Raw genomic sequence first — 24,849 nt, forward strand, 5'->3', positions numbered from 1 at the left:
AAATGCTATATAGAGCACCTATTGATCATTATATTGCACAACTTAAATAGTTAAATATACAATACAAGATGGTAGAGATTGATATAAACTATATCAAATTAGTGATAATAATACGCTATATGTAGAGAAAACATACGTACATATATAATAATAATGATAACGATAGAATTAAAAATTCTTAAAAGTATACATAAAAACAAAAGAAACAGAAAAAAATGCCTCTGATCGTTAATTTATCAACATAATACTACAACATTGTATACGCGACATTTTTCATATCGCGGATTTCATTCATGCTGTTCAATCCGCAGCTTAAGTACGGCCGAGCATTAAAATTCCCGATACGAAGATGATAAGTTAATAGGCGAACGAACAAACGGATGTACGTCTTATATGAATCATCGATAATGACACTGTCAAAGTCTTTTATCACCAGAAAACTCGTGATTCGTAAAAACATACAAGCTCGTGCTTAATTAAAGTTCACTGTGTATCGCCTCGGTTGTCACCCTGACTTCTTCTTCGTGAAAATCGCTGCAGTCGACCGGGTGCTTGGCCTGAAAATGAACAAAGAATCCCGGAATCAACTCACACCGTCAATTCGAAATTAATGTGGATAACCATTGGAACCAATCAGTTTCCCCAACTTACAAAGCAACGTTCGCTTTCGCTGACCGCCGCGTAAAGAGTCCAGAAATTTTGGCCTATTCTGTTGCTGAGGAACCAAGCGGCCGGGTAACTCGCGAACCTTGTTAGTCCTTGACGAAGCGTCGGTGACGGTTCCTTGTCCTTTTCGTTGATGACGCAGAGAATGTGGGCTGCACACTCTGGCCTTTTCGTGCCCCACTTGTAGGCTCGGTATACCTGAGGAAGTAAAATTTTGCTAACTAGTATCTCGACCAAGTGGCGGGTATGTGGAGGCAGTGATTACAGTAGCAAGAAAATCGAGCTTGTCGTTCTTAATGAGAGATCGTAAACAAGCTCACCTTTAGCAAGGGCTCGATGAAATCGTTGTTCATGGTGTTACTGAGCTTGTTGCTGAGCTCGTTGGCGTTTATGTGAGAGACGATGAATCCCTTCTGCGAAGCCAGACTGGTCAGTTCCTGAAAGTAGGCCAAAGCCGGCCTGACGTACTTTTGACTGTCTATCTTCATGTTGAGGAACCGTTTGGCCGTTGCGTCGGTAAGCCTGAAAGGAAGCATCGAATTTTAGAGAACGTAATAAGCTTGTGCCAAGTCAAATTCTGTTTGCAATACCAACCTGGACAGACTCTCCGCTGGCTTGGCAGGATCGAACATAGCGGACTTTGGGTATCCTTGGGACTTTAGGAACCCGTTTCCAACGTACTGAACGGTCGTGAGATACCGCTGTCGCGTGGCGGGGTCTGAAACGTGGGAAATCCAATCAGCAACGTAGTTCGTCAAGCTCCTGACCCACCGACGTCGAAAACTTGGATTCTCGAAGCTCTGGAATATCTTCTCGTACTGCAGACTACCGTCCTGGTTGGTCATTGTACCAACGATATTAGCCAGCCCGCTGTTTTTCCACAGAGTTTGTCCAAGCTCAGAGTTACTGAAAGAGGTAGGTTATCAGATTTTTGAAATTAAGAAAATTTCACCATTAACACTGAACGGAGACAGTCAAGCGAACGGATGACCACCACTCCTCAAGATCAGTGTACATCTGCCTTGACGATTTCGATGCTTTAACATCCACCATGACTTCAGGTGACTTCACGTAACTTCACGAGACTCTGAGCGATTTCAACTGACTTGAAGCGACTTCATGATTTGACGGAAGTGACTCTGGATGACTTTACACGACTTTTTCTCAAGGGGTGTACACCTGACTTCAGGAGTGGTTATCCCCTCGGAGTCGAGCCGCACCTAAAGTGTTCCCACATGATGTGAGCGTTCTCTAAGATCGGAGGCAGGAACCAGGAGTGTCCGGAATGGTCGTGCTTCTTGACACCGCTGCTGCCTCCGGCGGAACCATCGCCTCCAAAGTTCTGGAGCAGCATGGGTAGGAATCCCATGATACCCTCGGCGTTGGCGCCGGGATTGTCTCCCATGAACATGCTGGCCATGTTGATCATGGTCTCAAAGTCAAAGCCCCCGTTTCCCTCGCTTTCGGATTCTCGTCTGCTCCTCGATGCTCCTTTACCACTTTGCATGAAACTCTCGAGTACGCTGTTGACCAATGGATTACCTCCACCCTGGCCACCGGCACCGGCTAGAAGACTTCCGATACCGGACAAAATTTGACCGGCTCCGTTTCCGTTTCCACCTGCCAGCATCTCGTTCACCTTAAAATTTACAAGATTTGTGGTAAACAATCAACTGTCTTGTATACACATACATGTGAAGTTTCATCAAGTTTAACGAATGAAAAATAGGCTATAGACGAGTAAGCGCGCCGAAAGTGCCCCAACTCGAAATGGTTTCTGCAGGTGACCTATTGCGTTCGGTTTGTAAATGACTGACTCGTAACAAATTTAAGTCTTGTAACTCCATTTTACTCTTAGTTATCGCAAAAAAAAAAACGAGATGTTCAGTTTTTATGATATATTCGCTGTTCTTACTTGAAAAATTGTTAGAAAAATTGCAGATCCAATAGACATCTGAGCACATGTTGAGGATTTTTTTTACATTTTTCGGTAGTAAGCTCTACCTTCTAAACATTCAAGTTGCTGATTTCCGGTGGACTTAGAGAGATGCTGTGCAATTTTTTTTTTTTTAATTTTCTCCAAAGGTGCGTCATTGTTTGAAAAAATAGAAATCCAATATTTTTTTACTATCTTATGAGCATGACTTCAAGATAATTTTTTTCCACATACAGGAGTAGCACAGATCACCAAAGTGTGTAATCAGTTTGAGAGAAATTTTCTCATTGAACGTTACATTCCCAAGTTTTTGAACATTAAACTCTGCAATACAATGCTTATTTTACGAGTTTAACTTGTGTTATTGTTTGCCGCCATTAGCATTTTATCAAGTCCCGTGAGATTTTACAGATTCAACTAAACCTCGAATGACGCGAATATAAGTTCATGGATATCAAACGTGTTTACAGAATTCATTGGAATCTGAACAGTGTTGTAAACGGCATAAATAACACAGCCGTAACTTTAGCGGCGAAAATTCCCGTTACCGAGATCGTGACTAAAAAGCGTCTAATTTGGCGACGATTTCGGTGTGAATCCTCACCTGCTTTCCGGCACCGGATTGCATGAAAGCACTTGCCATGCCTTGAAGTCCTCCGACAGTTTCCTTGTCGTTAAAAAGAGCCCGAGCAGCTTCGACCAATGCGGCCGCAGCATCGCCTTCGGAATCTTCTTCGCAGGATACGAGTCCTGCGCAGAGGAAGAATATCGCTATCCTGATGATCCGCATGGTGTAAAACTGAAACAAAAACTGAGGTCACAGACTCGTCTGGGTCGAAAGGCTCGGCGGAATCTCGAGTCGAGTTCGATACGCGAATTCCGATACCTAATTTGAAGTCAAAAAGAGCGGTTTGTGGTTTTTTAGAGGCCCGAAATCGACGTCTCGGAACCGCTCGCTGCTGGCGCTTCTCGTGTCTCAGGAAGTCGTTGAGCGATTCGAATTTTTACCGTTGTTATACGCGATAGCGGGACTCGAAGTGACGACAGAGCCGCTTACGAACCACGACTAACGACCTGCTAGGTTTGTTCTGACGGACGGCTAATTAATGCAGTATAATTTCGATGGAACTGCGCTGACGAAGTCAGGTTAGGCTTAGGTCAGGAATTAGCGCCGGCTCAAGATCGGCGCGTTATTGTGCGGCGGTTAAGCGGATATCAAATTCCCGGACCTGAAAGTCGAGTTAAAGGAAAAGGAGAGAAGAGAGAGAGAGAAAGAGAAAGATAGATGACGTTTTTTTCCCCCGAGAATATACGTTTCATGCGTCAATATGAAGCAACGGTATCTTCTTAGTCATATCCGAATTTTTTAGTCATTATAAAGTTCAGCTCGGGTGGGGTATAAAAATACGAATGACCAAAAAAATCGACGGGATGAAATACCGAAAGTCAAACTAGCGACGGTTAAAGACTCAGAAACACCATAGATACGAAAACTTGTCGAAAAGTAAAAATTGAGAACGCAAAAGTGTATAAATAAATTCATTTATTAATACCGAATTATTATTTATTTATTTTTTTTTTTTTTCGTTTTGGCAAAAAGGCAAAATGTCGATTTGCGAAAATACCGAACAGTCGAAAAGCGGACTTTTCTAATCTCAGACTCGTGCCTTTGTCGAAAATCTACGAATCCAAGTTTATAAATAACGACGCGAAAGGTCAAAATCCCGGAACCTCCCAAGTACAGAATGGCCAAAATTGGACTTTGACCTTAACCCGTTCGTTCAGCGCTATCGTGTTTAATATCCACCGACGTGTTTGTTTTCCTTTTTCTGACCTTTTGGTTTATAGAAATTTTATCCTACCATCATTATTTTATTACAATATCACCGTTAGCCCACAACGACTGATTTGGTATAAAGCGTATCGTGCATGCCTATTTTCTACTCCCAACATCACAGTGCTTACATTGTCTTCTCTCTGGCACTTCGCGGGCCTGAAACGTTCGGTCGAAGATTGCTGGTCATTCAAATCGAGACTGTACACTGACCCGCGCAACTCGACCCCGCGGGACTTGTCCGCACTCAAGGAAAAAACAAAACAAAACAAAAAAAAAAAAGGCGGAATGACTGATAAATGAATTTTTATGACGATTGTTAAAAAACCAACGGATCGAAGTCAGCATTATTTTTGTTTCTTTAGTGAATATACGAAACAGGTTACGAATTTTATGAATTTTACCATACAAACTGACATTTTTGTCAGTTTCAAAATTGTCGATTAATTCAAGAAATTTTCCAAACGAATATCGAATCGCATTGCGAAGAAGAAGAGTTGGAAATTTTTTACATTCTTGGATGATTCTCCGAAAGAAAAACTTTTGTTTACTTGAAAACGATTTCTTTAAAATTTTGTTTCGTACGAAATGGAGCAAAAGTCAATTAATAAAAAATTCTAAAATCCAGCAAACTGTCCAGAATCATAATAAAAGTTGACATCAGAATCGAGGCTTGAATCCTGAAAGAAATAATTCCGCTACGCGCCCGTCACTTTCATCTTAAACATAAATAATTGGCAAAAATTTTTTGGTAAAAATTAACGAACTTTTTTTTTACTCTGAGGGGATCCGCGAAAAAAAAGTAGTAGTAAAAAGAAATTAAGATGAATGTGCATCGACGCGACAGGCAATCTGTTACACGATGCTTGGACAGGTGAGATGAGTCGTATTCACATGATTCTAAACGACATCCATACCCTGGGGATTTATTAAAAAAAATAATTGAATCGGCGCTGTAATCGAGATAAAAAACGTTGTTTTCACATAATTTTATGTCTTGTGTGGCTTGGAGTGTGATTGGCACGGATCAATTTGTTTTGCGATATTGTTGCAGTTGGAAAAAAAGTTAATGGGAAGTGATCGTGTGGGCCTTGGAGACGTGCATGCATTGTTAGACGCCAATGTAACGGTTCTCTACCAATGGCGAATTTAATGCGCACCAAATTCATCGGGTACGTGTCGATATGCGTGCTGACGATTATGTCGGTGTATAATAAATTCAGATAAAGTTTCGAAGGACGACCTTTTAAAATTTATCCGACTATCTGTAGGTGCCTATTCAACTCGAAATTGTACATAATCGAACAACTCCGCGGTACTTATTAAGCCTGCATACGCTAATCTTGATTGCCCTGTCGAACGCGTAATTTTCGAAACAAGTTCTCGATGCACGTTGTGTAATTCATACCTACGAAGTTCTAATCATCTTCTGAAATAACAGTGTTGAAATAAATGAGGCCACGTGTGAGATGGAGAGAGAGAGAGAGAGAGAGAAAGAGAGAAACGGACGGGAGAATAATTGTACTGAAAGATCCATGGCGGGCAAAATAGTTTCTTTAGAAAATTATTGCCAAAAGCAAACTTTGCTAATGTTCATAGATACGAGCCGTGAGAAAAGTGTGCGAAATATCTTTCTTGCGTATTTGCCAATCGAATATATATGACGCACGAACGTATTTTCGATACATCTAACGGTTGTTCCTCGTCCACTTCGAGTCTTGAAAAATAACGCTAATTGATTCGATGGTTGAACGTTCGCCAATTGTTCAGTTTTTCTTTTAGTTAGATAATAATTCGTAATCCTAGGATAATTTTTGATAAAACAAAAACGAGACAAATTATTGACGAGAATGATATTTTATTTATTTGTGTTCTATAGATTTATCTACCAAGTGGATTCTAACAAACTTCCATGACGTGAATAGTTGTCGGTGTGCCAAGTCAAAATGAAAACTTTAGGAACTGGAAAATGTGAAAATTGTATTTCTCTCATTTGTAAATTCGAGTATAACGAGGACGATTGGCTTACGTTTGCGTAGAGGTTATCGCAAATGCATTATGGGTAAGTGCACCCTTGTGTTAGCAGATAGCAAATACTAGTATTTCTGAAAAGTAACGTCGTTCAATAACCGGTTTCCTGTATGTATGAGTTCGTTAAAAATATAGTGCACAAAGAAAATTTCCTTATCGTTTGTCGGAATTTCTTTACCACGGCTCCAGGAGTAGGTTATGCGATATTCGAACAATTGTGTGTCATAAAAAAATACACCTTGCGGGCAAAAAAATAATTAATAACTTGCATTCAAGTTGAAATCGTTCCATAGACAGTTTTTATTGTAACGGTAAAACAAAATTTTATCGTATCACATAACTTGTGTTTGGTTATGCTAAATGAATTATTCAACAAGCCGTGTTCAAATAAAATTTATTTGCTCGAAACAAACTTGTACAAACATTTGTCCGAGTGCGGTTATTGAAACCGTTGCTTTGTCTTTTGCGAAACATATTTATATTATTTCTTTCACCGCTTCAGTTTATTTAATTTATCATTCACGTTTTTACTTTGAATATTGCTGAACAAAGTTCGTAAATATTATTCGAAAGACTTTTTGGTAACGTTACAGCGATTCGAGATATCAAGTTTTTTTCCTCCTTCAATAATTTACAAATCAGGTTATACTAATTTTTTAACTACCCAATACAACGGTCATTTGTACACAGTGCAAAATTTTAGCTGCGTGAGCATCAATGAATTTTTATCGATGATTAGAAGACTATCATTCATGCCCCTGTTCTGAATTGACTTCGATAAACGACGTAAATTAATAGCTTTCGCGGATTGCTATATCTGCAGTTGAAACTCGATGTAATTTTTACGGTGACTAGAAGTAACGTTATCTTTTCAAGTGTTACACTAATTTATTAACCACATTTTCAATTCGATTTTGAAAAATAAAGAGGAAAAATATATTGAAAGAGTCCGGTATTTTCACGTCCTTGTATAATATCTTAAGCTTGAGTTCGCGGTTGATGAAGAAAGATTTACAAATTATTCCTGCTAAAATTTATCAATTCTGTCCACAAGACCAGAGAACTTGAAAAATCTTTCATATCTGCAGTTCAAATAATGAGCCGATGAATTCTCGAAGAGCTATGCAGTTTAGGTGCACCAACGAATTGATTTTATTGTTAATTCTACTTCACAATCTCTATTAACAAACTGTTAACAACAAGAAGACTAAAAGCACAGTGAAGACTTCCGAGAGTTTTACTGATTCTTTTTCGATTCCGTCTATCCAACGATCACTGTGATATCCTATGTTGCAACTTGATATTTCACACCGCAAACTTAGATCGTCGACCGACGATTCGTAGACCAGACCTGGTATACCTTATGAAAGTCAATTCTAACCCCTTGATGAATAGCCTGGGCAAGAATGCAGTTTGGTATTCACAGTGCCGTAATAGTAGTCCAACGGTTTAGGACAAACACATAGATAATCGTATATTTTAACGAGGAATCCAAGCCTCCAGATCGTGGACATACAAACGATCCGCGAGACAAAGAGAAAGATAAAACAAACCGTGTCACCACACTCGCAAAGAGCGAAAGACACTTTTGCATCGTTAGCAGAAATGTCACATTCCAGGTGCACGCGGGGACTTTGGACCGGACCCAGGCAAAGCGTCTCGCTGTGATTGCTGGCCATCCGGTACACATGAGCCACGAACAATATTCACGCACCAAATGTCAGTGCATCCAGATTATCGCGAGACTTGAGATCCAGTCTGGCCTCTGATCGACATGTGGCGCGACTTGCTCGGTGATAACCCAACGATCAACTTACCATGAAATTTCAGGTGTTTCCTGGCACAATTTCCAAAAACGAATGATCGAACGAGCAGCAATTAATCACCCTTAATAACCGATGATCAGGACACTGTGTTACCTCCTCTATTGGGTATTTCTCATCTGTTTCGCACTGTGATTGTCGATGCACTCGAGGCAGACGAGACTAGCGCCGTGGCGATACTGACATTGAACGTGGCTCGAGCAACGGTACTTACCAGCCTACCTGGGCCCCGTAGGTATGTACCTGATGCCCAGGTTCCAGCTCTCCGAGACTCTGACGGTCGGTTCTCTCACGGCGTGAGTTTCGGACTCGCTTCTTAGGCGAGTCACTGACCCGATGAAAATTAGGGAACGGTCACTCTACTCTGCGCCGCCTCTACCTGCCTTCGATGACCATCGCGGCCAGCTACGCAAGGCACGCGCTTATTTAGTAAGAATGTGTAAATTTGTACCCGCAGTGACCGGCGCGAAATTAGCCAGAGAGAAAAAAGAGAGAGAAAGAGAAAGAGAGAGAGAGAGAGAGAGAGAGAGAGTATTTATTTGATCGCGGGGTAATACCCCCTAGCAACCATAGGCATAATATACATTATATATAATATACATAATATGGCGGTTGGTGAACAGTACCGAAATAATATAATATAAAATAATACAAAAATAAAATAAAATAAAATAAAAAAGAAAAAAAAAAAAAAAAAAAAAATAAATAAATAAAAATAGAAATAGAAATAGACACAAGCCGAATGAAAAAGCGTACATACAGAGAGGGCAGCCACATTCTGCGCGCATAACACATCGTACAGCATTCATCATACATCATACAGCATACATCATACAATACATCTGTCGATTTCAATAATTTCACACGCGTCACCCTCGCTGCACACGCTCAGCCTCTTCCGCTCGCAGATATTCTAGCAGGCCAATACGAAACACCGGCAAAGTGGACGCTGATGTGATTGACGGAGGCAAAGAGTTCCAAAGGTTAACGCCAACATACGCAAAAGACTTTTGATACGTCACCGTACGAGCCGATGGTAGGACAAGAGTGTCAGTTCGCGACGGGTCACGACGACGTGATGCATACTGACTTGGCTGAAAACAGCCATATCAAGCTGGAACCGCCACATTCGAAAATCGAAAAATTTCCTATGGAATAATTAAGGGCTAATTAGATGCTAATTAAATGCTCTATTTTCGAATTAAATGCTCCGCGTTTTTTAAAAGAAACCTGTGGCGGTGCCAGCTTGACATAAACCTGGAACCGCCACACCGAAAAAAAACGGAAAACAGCTGAAATTTCGGAAAAGCGTTAGGGTCATAATTAAAGGCTAATTAAAGGCTCTTGGAATTGCTCATCTTTAAATTAATTGCTCGGTGTTTTTTAAAAAAAACCTGTGGCGGTGCCAGCTCGATATAAACCAGACTTGAAAAAAAACGGGAACGAGGTCAAATTTCAAAAAAGTGTAAGGGTCATAATTAAAGGCTAATTAGAGGCTCCCGGAAAAACACCCGCTCGAATTAAGTGCTCCACCCCCGAGGGGTGGAAACCACCCAAAAACTAGAAAAATCCGTGTAACTCTTGGACGGAACAACTTACAGAGTTCGTTCGAGTGTTAAAATTACTCCAGAATTAGAGGCTCCCGGAAAACCACCCGCTCGAATTAAGTGCTCCACCCCCGAGGGGTGGAAACCACCCAAAAACTAGAAAAATCCGTGTAACTCTTGGACGGAACAACTTACAGAGTTCGTTCGAGTGTTAAAATTACTCCAGAATTAGAGGCTCCCGGAAAACCACCCGCTCGAATTAAGTGCTCCACCCCCGAGGGGTGGAAACCACCCAAAAACTAGAAAAATCCGTGTAACTCTTGGACGGAACAAGTTACAGAGTTCGTTCGAGTGTTAAAATTACTCCAGAATTAGAGGCTCCCGGAAAACCACCCGCTCGAATTAAGTGCTCCACCCCCGAGGGGTGGAAACCACCCAAAAACTAGAAAAATCCGTGTAACTCTTGAGCGGAACAACTTACAGAGTTCGTTCGAGTGTTAAAATTACTCCAGAATTAGAGGCTCCCGGAAAACCACCCGCTCGAATTAAGTGCTCCACCCCCGAGGGGTGGAAACCACCCAAAAACTAGAAAAATCCGTGTAACTCTTGGACGGAACAACTTACAGAGTTCGTTCGAGTGTTAAAATTACTCCAGAATTAGAGGCTCCCGGAAAACCACCCGCTCGAATTAAGTGCTCCACCCCCGAGGGGTGGAAACCACCCAAAAACTAGAAAAATCCGTGTAACTCTTGGACGGAACAACTTACAGAGTTCGTTCGAGTGTTAAAATTACTCCAGAATTAGAGGCTCCCGGAAAACCACCCGCTCGAATTAAGTGCTCCACCCCCGAGGGGTGGAAACCACCCAAAAACTAGAAAAATCCGTGTAACTCTTGGACGGAACAAGTTACAGAGTTCGTTCGAGTGTTAAAATTACTCCAGAATTAGAGGCTCCCGGAAAACCACCCGCTCGAATTAAGTGCTCCACCCCCGAGGGGTGGAAACCACCCAAAAACTAGAAAAATCCGTGTAACTCTTGAGCGGAACAACTTACAGAGTTCGTTCGAGTGTTAAAATTACTCCAGAATTAGAGGCTCCCGGAAAACCACCCGCTCGAATTAAGTGCTCCACCCCCGAGGGGTGGAAACCACCCAAAAACTAGAAAAATCCGTGTAACTCTTGAGCAGAACAACTTACAGAGTTCGTTCGAGTGTTAAAATTACTCCAGAATTAGAGGCTCCCGGAAAACCACCCGCTCGAATTAAGTGCTCCACCCCCGAGGGGTGGAAACCACCCAAAAACTAGAAAAATCCGTGTAACTCTTGAGCGGAACAACTTACAGAGTTCGTTCGAGTGTTAAAATTACTCCAGAATTAGAGGCTCCCGGAAAACCACCCGCTCGAATTAAGTGCTCCACCCCCGAGGGGTGGAAACCACCAAAAAACTAGAAAAATCCGTGTCACGCTTGGACGGAACAAGTTACAGGGTTTCTAGAGGCGTCAAAATCACTCTTCAGTCAACGACTCTCGATACACTGCCCCTACAAATCAAATGCTTCACAGTCCACCCACACGAGTGTGATTGAGACACGAACTTTACGAATCAACGTAGCAGGTGGATGAAACAGGAACCAGGATTTTCAATGCGAAAAAATGCTCGTGTCGCGTGAATTCGTTACAATTTTTGTGTCTTGTACTTTGATTTCAGCATCGTCACCAACGAACGTCATCCCAGCGCAAATGAAGCGTTGTTTTTGCAGTTATTGATTTCACTTGTGTGGATTGCAGGTGAGTGATGGAGATTATTTTCTATGTACCTTTCTTCACACTATAAACATTACTCGTCACCACCACCGACGTCACCATCACAGGAACTTAGCCCTTTCTTCTCTTTTCAGACGCTATCTAGAAAGATAGACACAATGGTCTAAATTGTGCTACAGGCTTGAGAAAGTGAGTGCGTTATATAAAGAAAACTCCTACTCCAAATTTCAAATCTTCAGAAGCTGCCAATTTTTTTTATGGCCTGGGAGTCAACGATAGCCGGGTCATTTTGGCAACATCAATTCATTTAATGAATCATCCGTGTAACGTATAATAGTAATATGAACATTCTCCAACGCACCACCGTGACGAGGGCTTACGGGAGAGCTTTATTGACGATTAAAAATCAACAAAAAAAATTCATAGACGCATAAGCGAAAGTGTTCTTACACATTGATTGGAACATAAGAATTTCACAAAATATCGTTTTCCGCCTGAATTTCACGACTGAACTCGTCTTTCACCCGTATAAGCAGGCGTAAAAAAATCTAAAAAAATTTGTATTATCAAGGATGAAATTAATTGCGATGCTTTTTTTTATAATAACAAACGCGAAAAGAATAGTGTTTCACCTATAAGATACAACGACGGTCGTCCAGGACTGTGAAACTGCGTTGGGCATGCGGCACATGAGCGACGAGGTTAGAACGCTGCATCTCTACCTGCCTTAAAGACGATCGTTGGTGTTCTGAATGATTGGAAGACCATCGTGAAGCTGTTTTTTCCATGTTATACGTTTACTCAGTGAATAAATTCAAACTCTGGCGGATAGTTGTAATAGATCTTTTACCGTAAGAATCGAGACTCAAATATACTGGTAAAATTCGCAAAATTCCACCACTTATGCGGGTGGACGACAAGCGTGTCGTGGAATCCAGGCGGAAGATGATATTTTTCTAAGTTTCTTATGTTCCATTCTCTACAAAAATATGTCTATGAATTTTCTGTACGGCGCATCGTTAGCTAGTGATGAAAATCAGAATGAGCCACAAACAATTTTCTCCCATGTAATCCTTATGAAAAATGGAAAAGTGCAATGCGCAACCTCTTAATGTTAAGATTGAGAGCTAAAATTTTGAAAGACGTATTTTCATGCTGAAATGGAAGTTCTCAACTTGTTTGGAAGTAAAAAAAATTACTTTTTTCATACTATCTAGCTGTACATTCAAAATAGTTGTAAAATTGATTATTCGATATTATTATGAATGTGACTTATAGTTAAGACCTCAAGAAACAAGAAGATATTTTTTTAGTATTTTGGGTATTATAAAGTTTTAAGTGGTTTAATGTGCCGCGAATGCAAACGGCTCATGTTTACCTTTGGTGAGGTACGAAAAAACGGAGTATGGTTTCAGGATGAGGGCTTACATAGCTTTACAGCACATGATGTGAATGCAAATATGTCGATATATTGTCGATTGATGTTCCCAACACAGAAGAAAAGTTAAAAATGGCAGTTTTGATTATTTCAAAAACTCTTGCAATTGAAATATTTCCCGAGATGTGCGATGCCATGATGGCTAACATCACGGTCGCCTACACACAATCCACATTCTACTGAAATCATACATGCTGTGAGTACCAATAGCTATTTTGTTGAGTAAAAATGATTTTTGCCTACCGATGAGATTTAATATTAACAATGTGTACTTATAACCAATTACCGGCGAATAAAATTGATGAGTTTTTGATACATAATGGAATTTAACACAGGTCAATTAAATGAATTTACTCGAAGCGCTTGCGCATTGACAAGCTTTTTTTGCTAATTGTCGAAATACCCTCTATTCGCCTGCATTTTTGTGATTATGATAAAGTCATATTTTATTATTATTATTTTTATTATTAATTATCACTGATTTACGATTCTGATTAATGGGTGGATTCAATTCAATGGATCAGGGGCGATATCGTCAGAAATGAACCGAGTCAACGTAGGGTGAAATATGGTTTGGATGACTGTGACTGGCTTATACGGGCAGAATACATTATCGCAACAAATTTGTGAGCGATGAAAAATTTTCAGCAATGTTGACACCTTATCCAATAGCACTGCATTTTTATGCACCAGCACGAAGTTACGGACAAAACCAGAAATTACTCTATTTAAAATAGTCTCGGGAATCATGGATTGAAAAGGGGTATCGTGATTCCTGATAGCGACGAAGTAGTGAACTATACTGGGAAACAGTCCCGTGAAACTTGAATTATTTTGTACTACTGAGAGAGCAGAATAATCGGTTTGATCGTTGACAAAACATGAAATCAACTGAACACTTGAAAATTTTGCGTACCCTGAAATTCACTCAAATTTCTCTGCTGATTTTTACAGGGCTTGTGTTGTTGGAAATTATTCTGTTATCAGAGACAATTCAATAATTCACTGTTTTGAAGTGACCGAAATCTGGTAATTGGAATGGATTACTTCGACTTGAATGGATTTTCTGTGACACAGGCTTTTGAACTGTCCAGCGGAGAGCCTATGAATAGGAAATCAATGTAACGCCTCTAAGAACCCTCTAACTTGTTCCGTCTGAGTGTTACACCGATTTTTTGAGTTTTTTGGTGGTTTCCACCCCTCGGGGGTGGAGCACTTAATTCGAGCGGGTGGTTTTCCGGGAGCCTCTAATTCTGGAGTAATTTTAACACTCGAACGAACTCTGTAAGTTGTTCCGTCCAAGAGTTACACGGATTTTTCTAGTTTTTGGGTGGTTTCCACCCCTCGGGGGTGGAGCACTTAATTCGAGCGGGTGGTTTTCCGGGAGCCTCTAATTCTGGAGTAATTTTAACACTCGAACGAACTCTGTAAGTTGTTCCGCTCAAGAGTTACACGGATTTTTCTAGTTTTTGGGTGGTTTCCACCCCTCGGGGGTGGAGCACTTAATTCGAGCGGGTGGTTTTCCGGGAGCCTCTAATTCTGGAGTAATTTTAACACTCGAACGAACTCTGTAAGTTGTTCCGTCCAAGAGTTACACGGATTTTTCTAGTTTTTGGGTGGTTTCCACCCCTCGGGGGTGGAGCACTTAATTCGAGCGGGTGGTTTTCCGGGAGCCTCTAATTCTGGAGTAATTTTAACACTCGAACGAACTCTGTAACTTGTTCCGTCCAAGAGTTACACGGATTTTTCTAGTTTTTGGGTGGTTTCCACCCCTCGGGGGTGGAGCACTTAATTCGAGCGGGTGGTTTTCCGGGAGCCTCTAATTCTGGAGTAATTTTAACACTCGAACGAACTCTGTAAGTTGTTCCGTCCAAGAGTTACACGGATTTTTCTAGTTTTTGGGTGGTTTCCACCCCTCGGGGGTGGAGCACTTAATTCGAGCGGGTGGTTTTCCGGGAGCCTCTAATTCTGGAGTAATTTTAACACTCGAACGAACTCTGTAAGTTGTTCCGTCCAAGAGTTACACGGATTTTTCTAGTTTTTGGGTGGTTTCCACCCCTCGGGGGTGGAGCACTTAATTCGAGCGGGTGTTTTTCCGGGAGCCTCTAATTAGCCTTTAATTATGACCCTTACACTTTTTTGAAATTTGACCTCGTTCCCGTTTTTTTTCAAGTCTGGTTTATATCGAGCTGGCACCGCCACAGGTTTTTTTTAAAAAACACCGAGCAATTAATTTAAAGATGAGCAATTCCAAGAGCCTTTAATTAGCCTTTAATTATGACCCTAACGCTTTTCCGAAATTTCAGCTGTTTTCCGTTTTTTTTCGGTGTGGCGGTTCCAGGTTTATGTCAAGCTGGCACCGCCACAGGTTTCTTTTAAAAAACGCGGAGCATTTAATTCGAAAATAGAGCATTTAATTAGCATCTAATTAGCCCTTAATTATTCCATAGGAAATTTTTCGATTTTCGAATGTGGCGGTTCCAGCTTGATATGGCGGCTGAAAACAGTCGAATAGGCCAGGAAGCCCTTCATGTATGGCCTTATAGAAAATGCAACCAATGATGTACAATCGGCGATCGCGCATGGTGAGCCAGCCGAGCCTTCGTCGAAAGTCAGATATGTGCACAAACCGCGTTTGACGAAAAACATAGCGCACACAATTGTTGAGCGCAACAGAAATTTTTCTATCTAAGCCTTCGGAAAGGTTAGAGAGAGAGAGAGAGAGAGAGAAAGGCGTTTATTTAAGAATGTCCTGGAGTGGTGAGCCCCCTAGGGACAACTCCGGTGTACAATGAATGGTACTTACTCTCGATGATATGTATGAAAAGAAAATACATAAGAGATATAAACGTTTAAAAAAAATGTATAATAACTTTGAACTAAATATATAACTCATACTACTCTACCACAATACAAAATAGAGAACATAAGTAGAAAATAAAGGATATCAAAATATAAAGCATCAGTGCTTCTGATTTAGTTGTAAGAATTTCTCAGACTGTTTAAATAATTTCGCAGTTTCGACTTCAGAGAGAGAGAGAGAGAGAGAGGGAAGGAAATCCATTGAAAGATCGCCGGAATTTCTTATACATAGTACCGTAGTATCGCATTCTTTGTCTCTTCGCTTACCGTTTCTTTATTCCGAATCAAGATCCATTTATACACCGATTACGCGTAACGTCTAGCGTAATTTGTGCAAGTTTAAAAAATATTCCGTTGAAATTAACACGTACCGACGTAAAGTTGATCTTTCAATTTCCTTACATTCACTGGTAGCGTGAATGACGTATTTGAGCAAATGTGTCGAACGGTGAATTTTCAACGATGTTAAAAACTTTAAAGCACTTTAAAACTGTTTATCAATTTTTATAGTTTGATAAATGCTAAGCGTCTGTTATTTACTTGGTTAAGGGATTAACGGTACAATGACTGCTCATCAGACGTCGCATGAGGCTAAATCTTCTCGCGACAAAGGGACTGGAACTGTGGTTAGGTCAGAATTTTCGACCGATCTGGAGCACGTCACGAACTTCTGAAGAGATATGATCAAGAGTTTCAAAAGGTACCTTACAATTAGAAGACACTTGTAGATAGGATCTGCGTATCTATTACCGTTTAAAAAACCGACCAATGAGACTAGACTAGGTAAAATTCATAACCAAACATCCATTCGTCGGATTCGCCTTGACCTCGATGGTATTGTAGCTATGAAATGCAAATGAGGAGTAATTTCATGGTCAGGTCTACTCATTACCCGGTCCTCTTTCTAGCAATAATCGTATCCTACACGAGAATTCGCGTTTGCGTAAATGAAGAGGGCGGATCATCAATGAATAAAAATGTGTCACTAGTCAGGTTAAAGTATGCATATCGGTGTCTATACATTGACGCTACTGGAATTCACTGGTCAGTTTTCAGTGGAAACTAATTGGACCGAATTCGAGTCGCGTACAAAATGACTTCATCATCGTACCCAGACAGTAGCAGCGTCATTTATTACTCGTCAGTTCCGTCATGATTCGTATAATAGGTGAGGAGACCATCGGGACTTGAGTCTCAGATGAGCATTGGGCAGTCGTCAATTTGAAAAGAACATAACTTGACAAACGTCATTCCGTTGGGAACAGTCACTGAACTATTTTCTTCATGACTGTCTTCGGTATCCACTATAATATTTTAAATCAAAGATATTCATTTTGAAAAAAATTGAGCGGATAAGAATAACTGCCAGAATACTGTGATATTTGATGATAATATATCTTCTTCTTGAGTCTTTGCAGCTACTTTTGCCAAAAAGATAGTTTTTGACATGATCAAATTTCCACAGATTAATGTATCGGCAAGCTACATACGTCGCTTTCGTTGCAAAAACATGACGAAACTGCAGATCTTTATAGCGAGTCACATCGATATACTTCCTTTTTTTTGACAATTTTGTGGGATTCATATGCGCTGCCTTTGTAACGCAGTTTGCAAAAAGACGGTTTTTGTCTTCTGTCATACGACGAGAATTTTCAGAATAACGGGTATCCCGAAATACAGATCGTGTCCGGATGAAATTTCATTCTAAACCTGTAACCCTAATAAGAATGGATCAAAGCCATTAATTATAACGTGCGACTCGATAATTCAACAATAGTATTACTCACATGCGGTAAACAATCGTATTAATCATCCTACTCACACTCAGGATCATTGAACTCTGCAGGATCATTATCATGCATTGGTCATGAAACGTACCGATTAATCTCTTCCCGAGAATCGTTCTGCCGACATAAACACTGAAATGAAAAAAAAAGTAAAGATATTCGAGCAGACTTCTGTTCGGTTGGAAACCTAATAAATGATTACGTGACGGTTGAGTGCATTTCACTCGTGTCTGAAGAGGTTAGCCACGGTAATTTTAATCGTAGTTTCAATCAGCAATTATATTACTTTTACTAGCAGCCAGGAACGAATTATTCATAACCGAAACTGGGTTAGGATTCGTATGAGGACTCCTGGCACAAAAACGCGATAAAACAATCGCGATATTGGAAAAACCGGTTCGACTGACGTGCATTGAATTATGAACTCGTAATAATCGATCGGCTTCTGTAGAATTGCGATAATTAACTAAGGCATCCGGTTTTTGCTCAGCCTTATCACCCGAAGCGTATATTTACAAGGTTGCAATCGTTGTTTTGTAATCACGTATGCGTAACGAGAGCCCGTCAATCGTTGCGATCCATTCCAACTCCAATCGCGCATACGGCATTGCAGATGTAATCTGTCGACACTTTCGCTGACTCGGCAGTGATGGAACAGTATTCGTATAAATAAAAATCAGCTGCCTCGGGAGAAAAAAAAAAAAAAAAAAAAAAAACAGAATTAAAAAGTAGAAACCATAACGTAATCAAGACTCATCAATTTCTTTCGACCATTATCGTGCGACGAGTTGTTGACTGTTGGAACGGATATTGTGAAAATTGATTTCCAATCGTTACTCAATACGCGCAAATGGAATGTTTTTTAATGCTGGGTAGAATCATGAATATAAGGGACATGTCACTGGATGTATGGAGGGTTCGTTGCGCGGCGTAGGATTGATGGGAAGTCTATATGAACAGCGTTCGAGCCATCGATCCTTTGAAATCTGATTGAATAATGTACGTATGATCGACTATCCTCTGTGGGGCTTTGATCAATGACTGACACAGACACGCTTTAACCGTAACATCCTTATCTCTCAGCCTCTGTGTCTCGGTAAAGGCATTGCAAAGCGTGAAGCACCATCCGTTTAGCATCTGCCAGTCGTCTTGAAGCAGGACATTATACCTCGTAACTTCAGTCGACTGTGAAACAATAATAATCTTTGCGAGTAATCGTGAGAGAGAACCGTTACACTTTGCACGTTATTTGAGATGGGAAAAAAATTAAAAATGTATCGGCGCGATATTTAAAACACGGAAAAGTATTTTATTACTACTATACTTATAATTTACATCCCTCAAAAAGCACCATACACGGTAAAAAAGTCTTGCGGCATGTACGTTAGAGTGGAAACTACCAACACAAAATTTACTTTGCAACTTGGAAACTACCAAAATTGGAATAACATTCAAACAAGTACCAGCAATAATGCTAACTAAAGCCGAGCAAAAAAAATTTTCGACATAAAAAGTTTGTTTTTCCAAGAACTATTCAATACAATGATACTCTGCCTTCCAACTTGATATTTAACACCTCCAAGTTGGATCGTTGACCAAGAATTCGTAGAGCAGGCCTCGCATACTTTATTAAGGTCATTTCTAATTCCCTCCAAGTATTTGCCCCTTGATGAATGGACTGGGTAAGAATACTAATCCAGTTTGGTATGCACAGTGCCGTAATAGTAGTCCAACGGTTTAGGACAAACACATAGATAATCGTATATTTTAACGAGGAATTCAAGCCTCCAGATCGTGGGCTTACAAACGATCCACGAGACAAAGAGAAAGATAAAACAAACCGTGTCACCACACTCGCAAAGAGCGAAAGACACTTTTGCATCGTTAGCAGAAATGACACATTCGAGGTGCACGCGGGGACTTTGGACTGGACCCAGGCAAAGCGTCTCGCTGTGATTACTGGCCATCCGGTATACATGAGCCACGAACAATTTTCACACACCAAATGTCAGTGCATCCAGATTATCGCGAGACTTGAGATCCAGTCTGGCCTCTGATCCACATGTGGCGCGACTTGCTCGGTGATAACCCAACGATCAACTTACCATGAAATTTCAGGTATTTTCTGGCACAATTTCCAAAAACGAATGATTGAACGAGCAGCAATTAATCACCCTAATAACCGATGATCAGGACACTGTGTTACCTCCTCTATTGGGTATATCTCATCTGTTGCACTCTATGAATATGGATGCACTCGAGACAAACGAGTATCGTGGTGATACTAACATTAAATGTGGCTCGAGCAACGGTATTTACCAGCCTACCTGTGGATTCCGTAGGTACAATGTACCCGATGCCCAAGTTCCATGTCCCCGAAACTCTGAAAGCATGATCAAGAGTTTCACAATGCGTCTGACAATCAGATGGCACTTGCAGATAGCACCCGAGCGACTGTTACCTTGTAAAAAACCGATCAGCAAGTCTAAACGCGACGTGTGAACCACCCGATGGTAAGATCTACACCCAAACATCCAGTCGACGGATTTGCTTTGACCTCGACCGTATTGTACCTATAAAATGCAAATGAAGAGTAATTTCATGGTTGAGTCTATTCATTACCCGATCCTCTTTCTAGCGATAATCGCATCCTATACGAGAATTCGCGATTGGGTAAACGAAGAGGGCGGATCGGCAGTGAATAAAGAATGTGTCGGTAGTCAGGTTGAAATATGCATATCAGTGACTATAAATTGACGATATCTGAATTAACTGGTCAGTTTTCAGAGAAAATTAATTGGAGAAAATTGAATTTTCATACAAAATGACTTTATCGTTGAACGCTGACAGTAGCAACGGCACCATAACGATGTACAAATATAATTTGTCATTTCTTGGCGTTTGGCCCTTTCAAAAAAAGGGAATACGTTACACGATCCACTTGGGACTCATCCTTCTTACTCAGGTAATATTTTATCATCTCCATTACCACCGAGATGTAAACGAGAGCCCAATGTTCCCAGGTGACGTTGGCCATACCAGAGTACATCGATTTGGCACTGAACATTGGAGACGTGGACAAAACGATCGAGAATCTCACCTGCCTCGTCACGGTGAACATGGTGATCGTCAAGCTGATCATTATGCATATTCACAGGGACAGTATGGTTTCGTGCGTGAATTTGGTGGTGGCTGATTGGGACAGGATTCAAAGCGCCGAGGCTCGCAGGACGATGAAGAGACACCGATCTTGGAGCAAGACTGTCTTTCTCGCCGCGATGTCCTTGCTGTACGTCAGTTATGCCATGTACATTGTCCTGGCGGTCACCGTGACGGCTACATCCAACTGCAGTGGAAGTAACGCGAATGGATCGTGCAAAATGCTTCCGATGCGAGCTAATTACCTGGTCAACACCGATTTATCACCGCTATACGAAATCGTTGTAGTCCTGCAGAGTGTCCAGGGAATGATCACATGCACTGCGAACTACGGAGTTGATACCTTTATGTTTTTCCTTACGATGCACGTTTGTGGACAGTTGGAAATTCTTCAGATTAATTTGCGCCGCTTCGTGTCAGCAGATGCTCCTCGGCCTAACATTTTAGATGCAAGAATTTTTCGAAAGAAGATACGCAGCTTAAGCGAACGTCACTGCGAACTAGTTGATTTTTCCTTACATATCGAGGAAACTTTAAACGTCATCATACTTGGACTATTACTCTTCAGTTCCGTCCTGATCTGTCTAATAGGTGAGGAGGACATGGGAACTTGAGCCTTGGATGAACAGTTGTCAATTTGATGAGAACGTAACTTGACAAACGTTATTCCATTGGAAACAGCCACTAAACTTGTTTTCTTCATATCTGTCTTCGGTATCCACCATAATATTTTAATTCAAAGATAGTCATTTTGAGAAAAGTTGAGCGGATAAGAATAACTGTTAGAATGCTGTGCTGTTTGATGATAACAGATTTTCTTCTCGAGTCCTTGCAGCTACTTTTGCCAAAAACATAGTTTTTCCTGATCGGTAACTAGCTGGAAAGCGATAAGATGGTGACTATGTTTCGAGTGAAGTAAAAAGTTCGATTTAACGAAGTTCTCGTTTTCAGGGTTCCGGTTCATTTTGAGCGTTGAAAACGGAGATCTGTTTGGTGCAGGAAAGTACATGTCGTACCTGACTGCGATACTGGGGCAGTTGTTCCTCTACTGCTTCGCCGGTGACTACCTTCAGAGTCAGAGTCTCGGCCTGGCTTCCGCAGCCTACGAAACTCACTGGTACAACTTGCCCCCAGATATTGCCCGCGACCTTCTCTTCGCGATGATTCGCGCCAAGAACCCGTTACGTATATCGGCGGGAAAATTCTTCTTCATGACACTCGAGAGTTTCAAGGTCATCTTGAAAACTTCAGCGTCTTACTTGTCCCTCCTCCGCGTTATCGTCGAACGATCTGCTTACAAGCCGAAATACTTCTGACGCCGGTATTGCACTTGCAAGATTGTACTGGGCGATTGTTTCTTATCCTCGTAGTCCCGTGAATTACAGTAATCTGAACACAGTGTATTGCAAGTGATTGTAATTGATTAGTGTAGAAGATAAAACACAAGTACATTACGTCAGGTTGATATTATTTAATAAACATTTCAAAATCGAGTCGTAGTTATAGCACCCAAGTGTTTCTCGTCTTATAAGTTTTGGAAAACTTGTTTCTTCTTGTTTGATAATTGTCAAATATTTTGTGCAACACTTAAACTGTGGGAAACGTGCCTTTTTTTTTATCGAGAAAATTACCCTCGGATACTACACAAAGAACATTGATTTTCAGTTCTGTAGATATGAAGTTCTGCTAATCGTTTCTATGGTTATAGATCTAAAGTTTTTATTCAACTTTCCGGAACTAAAAACTATCGAACTTCTTCAAAATTGTCCACCAACTGGTATTCATAGGCTTTTGAGACTTTCATAAAGAATTTGATTTTCATGGTAACGGTTAGAAATTTTTTTAATCGTGTTCTAGTTAGCAATCGATAACCCTAAAAAATCTCTCGAGTCACATTCTCGGCTTCGATCTCATAACAGTAATTTAAAATTCATAATCGCTAATCCTGTGATCGTTCTAAAAACCGCTGCATTAGACCTGGGTTAGAATAAAATTTTTAATATACTCACAGGTAGGGGTTAAATTGAAGATATCGAAATATATTTTAAGAAGACGATAACCAACAATATCACCTTTAACTCAAAGTCAACAACAACGCGCCGCATAATGAAATTACATGCAATCAAATGGTGAACTTTGAATCTTGTGATTCCATTCGTCAATTCTAGAGTTTTAAGCTGACAATGAACCGTATTGCAAGTAATATCTACCATGAATCTGAATAACCCGTGGCCATACTCTAAGTAAATGCCTTACGAGTTAAGTGTAATATTACAACGGGTGCATAGAAAAACAAACATCGAGTGTACACGATTCGTAAATTCTTTTTTCACAGTCTGAAACAGGATTGTTTTAACAACAATGTTCGTTGACGCAGCAACTTTATTCATTTTCTGACATATGAAAGCTATTATACGTATTTTATATACGATGACTTCTAGATCAGAAAACTGGGGCAAAACGGGTGATTTCACTCTCAGTAGCAATACATATATTTATATCTTCCAGGGTGAAAGTGCCGCCTGATGACACCGTTTTCATGTAGGAGCGATTAGGCAATTTCATTGTGATAGAATTGCACAATTTTTAGTATAACGAAAAAAAAAATACTCCGAGGCTAAAATATCTTCATCTCCTAACATCTGTGTCCCGGTTAAGGCATTGCAAAGCGTGAAGCACCATCCGTTTAGCATCTGCCAGTCGTCTCGAAGCAGGACATTATACTTCGTAACGTCAGTCGACTGTGAAACAACAATCTTTGCGACTAATCTTGCGAGAGAACCGTTACACCACACGTTATTTGATATGCGACAGAAATAAAAAATGTATCGAAAGCCTCTTGAAAATCCACATTAGGTCAACCCACGTACGAATCCGTTACAAAAATCCTAACAGAAAGTGCCGGCAGCCATTAGTTCGATGGAAATTGAATCAAATTTCTACAAACGTCGATCGTGAATTTGAATCGGTTTAGGCTTATAGAAGTATACTGATGGTTCCGTCTAATCTCAGTATTCTCCGCTTGAATTAAGTAGGGAAGTGAGCATTTGAATCGTTGCACCTTAATAATCAAATCTAATAACTTGATTCCAGAGGTAAGACTGAATGCCATTGGTCTTAATCCACATCAGTGTAAACGAAGATATTACGGACGTTGCGAATGATGAAGATAAGCTCTTTAGGAACTCCGTACTAACATGGCTAACATTTGATCACATAACGGTAACGGATCACGAAATTGATTCAGCGCATATTTTATCCTCAAACTCTAATGATATTTGAAGTGAGAAAAATGTAATTTTCAAAAGAAACGATGTGTTTGGCTTGGGTGTCATTTATTCACAGTAGGATGGAATTCAGATTTAAGTTATGCTTGAAAACAAAGATTTTCTACGTTAATTTTTTGAATTGGCATAAAGTCTTTGCTATTTTTGATTACTGTTCACCGTATTGTATTTTCTATTTCAAATGCAATGAAAATACATTGATAAATCATTATTTTGACTCGACATTTGAAACCAATGATCTGGAAAAAGTGAGTTTACCAATTTGCGAAACGATTTTTTTGCATGTCTACCGGTTTGGAAAAAGGAAATTCATTGATTACTTACATTCGATATTATGAATTTTACTAATTACTAACAATGTTAAATAAAAATCCAGTGATATATTTGTTTTGGCAACTTTTTCACAGATTTATTTCACCCCGTGACGCCGATAGAAGGCCGAGAGTTTTTGCTACTTGTGCATGATACTAGAACGTAGTTTCACTCCAATTATCGTTTTTCTCCGTTCTTATTATTGTTCCTGGAATCTACGCCTCGCGAACAACGTAGTCCAGTCTTGTTATTAAAGTAACGATTTTTCCAGATGGATGGGTGCACTGTTACTCTCCCGATCTTTGTACCATCACACTTCTCGGTGCAGTGTATTCTAGGGAATCGCAAGAAGTTTCTAGCCCTGAAGTGAAAAGAAGCCATCCTTCGAAATCGGCCAAGAAGTCT

The 24,849-nt window shown here is 40.4% G+C and overlaps 2 protein-coding genes and 1 long non-coding RNA gene across 7 annotated transcripts; 2 read left to right on the forward strand and 1 right to left on the reverse strand.

Annotated features, from left to right (window-relative positions):
* Nucleotides 1–98: 98 nt before the first annotated feature.
* Nucleotides 99–18,062, reverse strand: LOC107227253. Of its 5 annotated transcripts, XM_046735652.1 has the most exons (8): nucleotides 17,889–18,062; nucleotides 17,722–17,818; nucleotides 3,207–3,401; nucleotides 1,887–2,305; nucleotides 1,261–1,572; nucleotides 987–1,188; nucleotides 652–864; nucleotides 99–557 (listed from the first exon to the last, which is right to left on the reverse strand). In XM_046735652.1, exons 1-8 carry the CDS (start codon nucleotides 17,903–17,905, stop codon nucleotides 477–479), a joined length of 1,536 nt encoding a protein of 511 aa, XP_046591608.1. In that variant the 5' UTR covers nucleotides 17,906–18,062; the 3' UTR covers nucleotides 99–476. The 5 variants fall into 5 exon arrangements, with proteins under 5 accessions (XP_046591608.1, XP_046591609.1, XP_015523834.2 ...); XM_046735653.1 differs by lacking the exons at nucleotides 17,722–17,818; nucleotides 17,889–18,062 and adding an exon at nucleotides 8,505–8,631; XM_015668348.2 differs by lacking the exons at nucleotides 17,722–17,818; nucleotides 17,889–18,062 and adding an exon at nucleotides 8,285–8,481.
* On the forward strand, nucleotides 11,202–14,262 carry LOC124293690. Its single transcript, XR_006903566.1, has 3 exons — nucleotides 11,202–11,623; nucleotides 11,734–11,788; nucleotides 13,015–14,262. It is a non-coding gene; the product is annotated as an uncharacterized LOC124293690 (long non-coding RNA).
* Nucleotides 18,063–18,616: 554 nt separating the features above from the next.
* On the forward strand, nucleotides 18,617–22,455 carry LOC107227242 (odorant receptor 13a-like). The gene is made up of 6 exons (XM_015668335.2): nucleotides 18,617–18,685; nucleotides 19,594–20,199; nucleotides 20,325–20,398; nucleotides 20,467–20,651; nucleotides 20,710–21,436; nucleotides 21,797–22,455. Exons 4-6 carry the CDS (start codon nucleotides 20,511–20,513, stop codon nucleotides 22,159–22,161), a joined length of 1,233 nt encoding a protein of 410 aa, XP_015523821.2. The 5' UTR covers nucleotides 18,617–18,685; nucleotides 19,594–20,199; nucleotides 20,325–20,398; nucleotides 20,467–20,510; the 3' UTR covers nucleotides 22,162–22,455.
* The last annotated feature ends 2,394 nt before the right edge of the window (nucleotides 22,456–24,849 follow it).

Source organism: Neodiprion lecontei, chromosome 3 (assembly GCF_021901455.1).
Source record: "Neodiprion lecontei isolate iyNeoLeco1 chromosome 3, iyNeoLeco1.1, whole genome shotgun sequence".
Lineage (NCBI taxonomy): Eukaryota > Metazoa > Arthropoda > Insecta > Hymenoptera > Diprionidae > Neodiprion > Neodiprion lecontei.

Coding starts and splice junctions, on each gene's coding strand:
- LOC107227253 (XM_046735651.1), bottom strand. CDS start 8,146: ATGGCCAGCAATCACAGCGAGACGCTTTGCCTGGGTCCGGTCCAAAGT. Junction 865..986: donor TCATCGAGCCCTTGCTAAAG/GTGAGCTTGTTT, acceptor TTACTTCCTCAG/GTATACCGAGCCTACAAGTG. Junction 558..651: donor GCGAAAGCGAACGTTGCTTT/GTAAGTTGGGGA, acceptor GTTCATTTTCAG/GCCAAGCACCCGGTCGACTG.
- LOC107227242 (XM_015668335.2), top strand. CDS start 20,511: ATGACTTTATCGTTGAACGCTGACAGTAGCAACGGCACCATAACGATG. Junction 20,652..20,709: donor GACTCATCCTTCTTACTCAG/GTAATATTTTAT, acceptor CAATGTTCCCAG/GTGACGTTGGCCATACCAGA. Junction 21,437..21,796: donor CGTCCTGATCTGTCTAATAG/GTGAGGAGGACA, acceptor TCTCGTTTTCAG/GGTTCCGGTTCATTTTGAGC.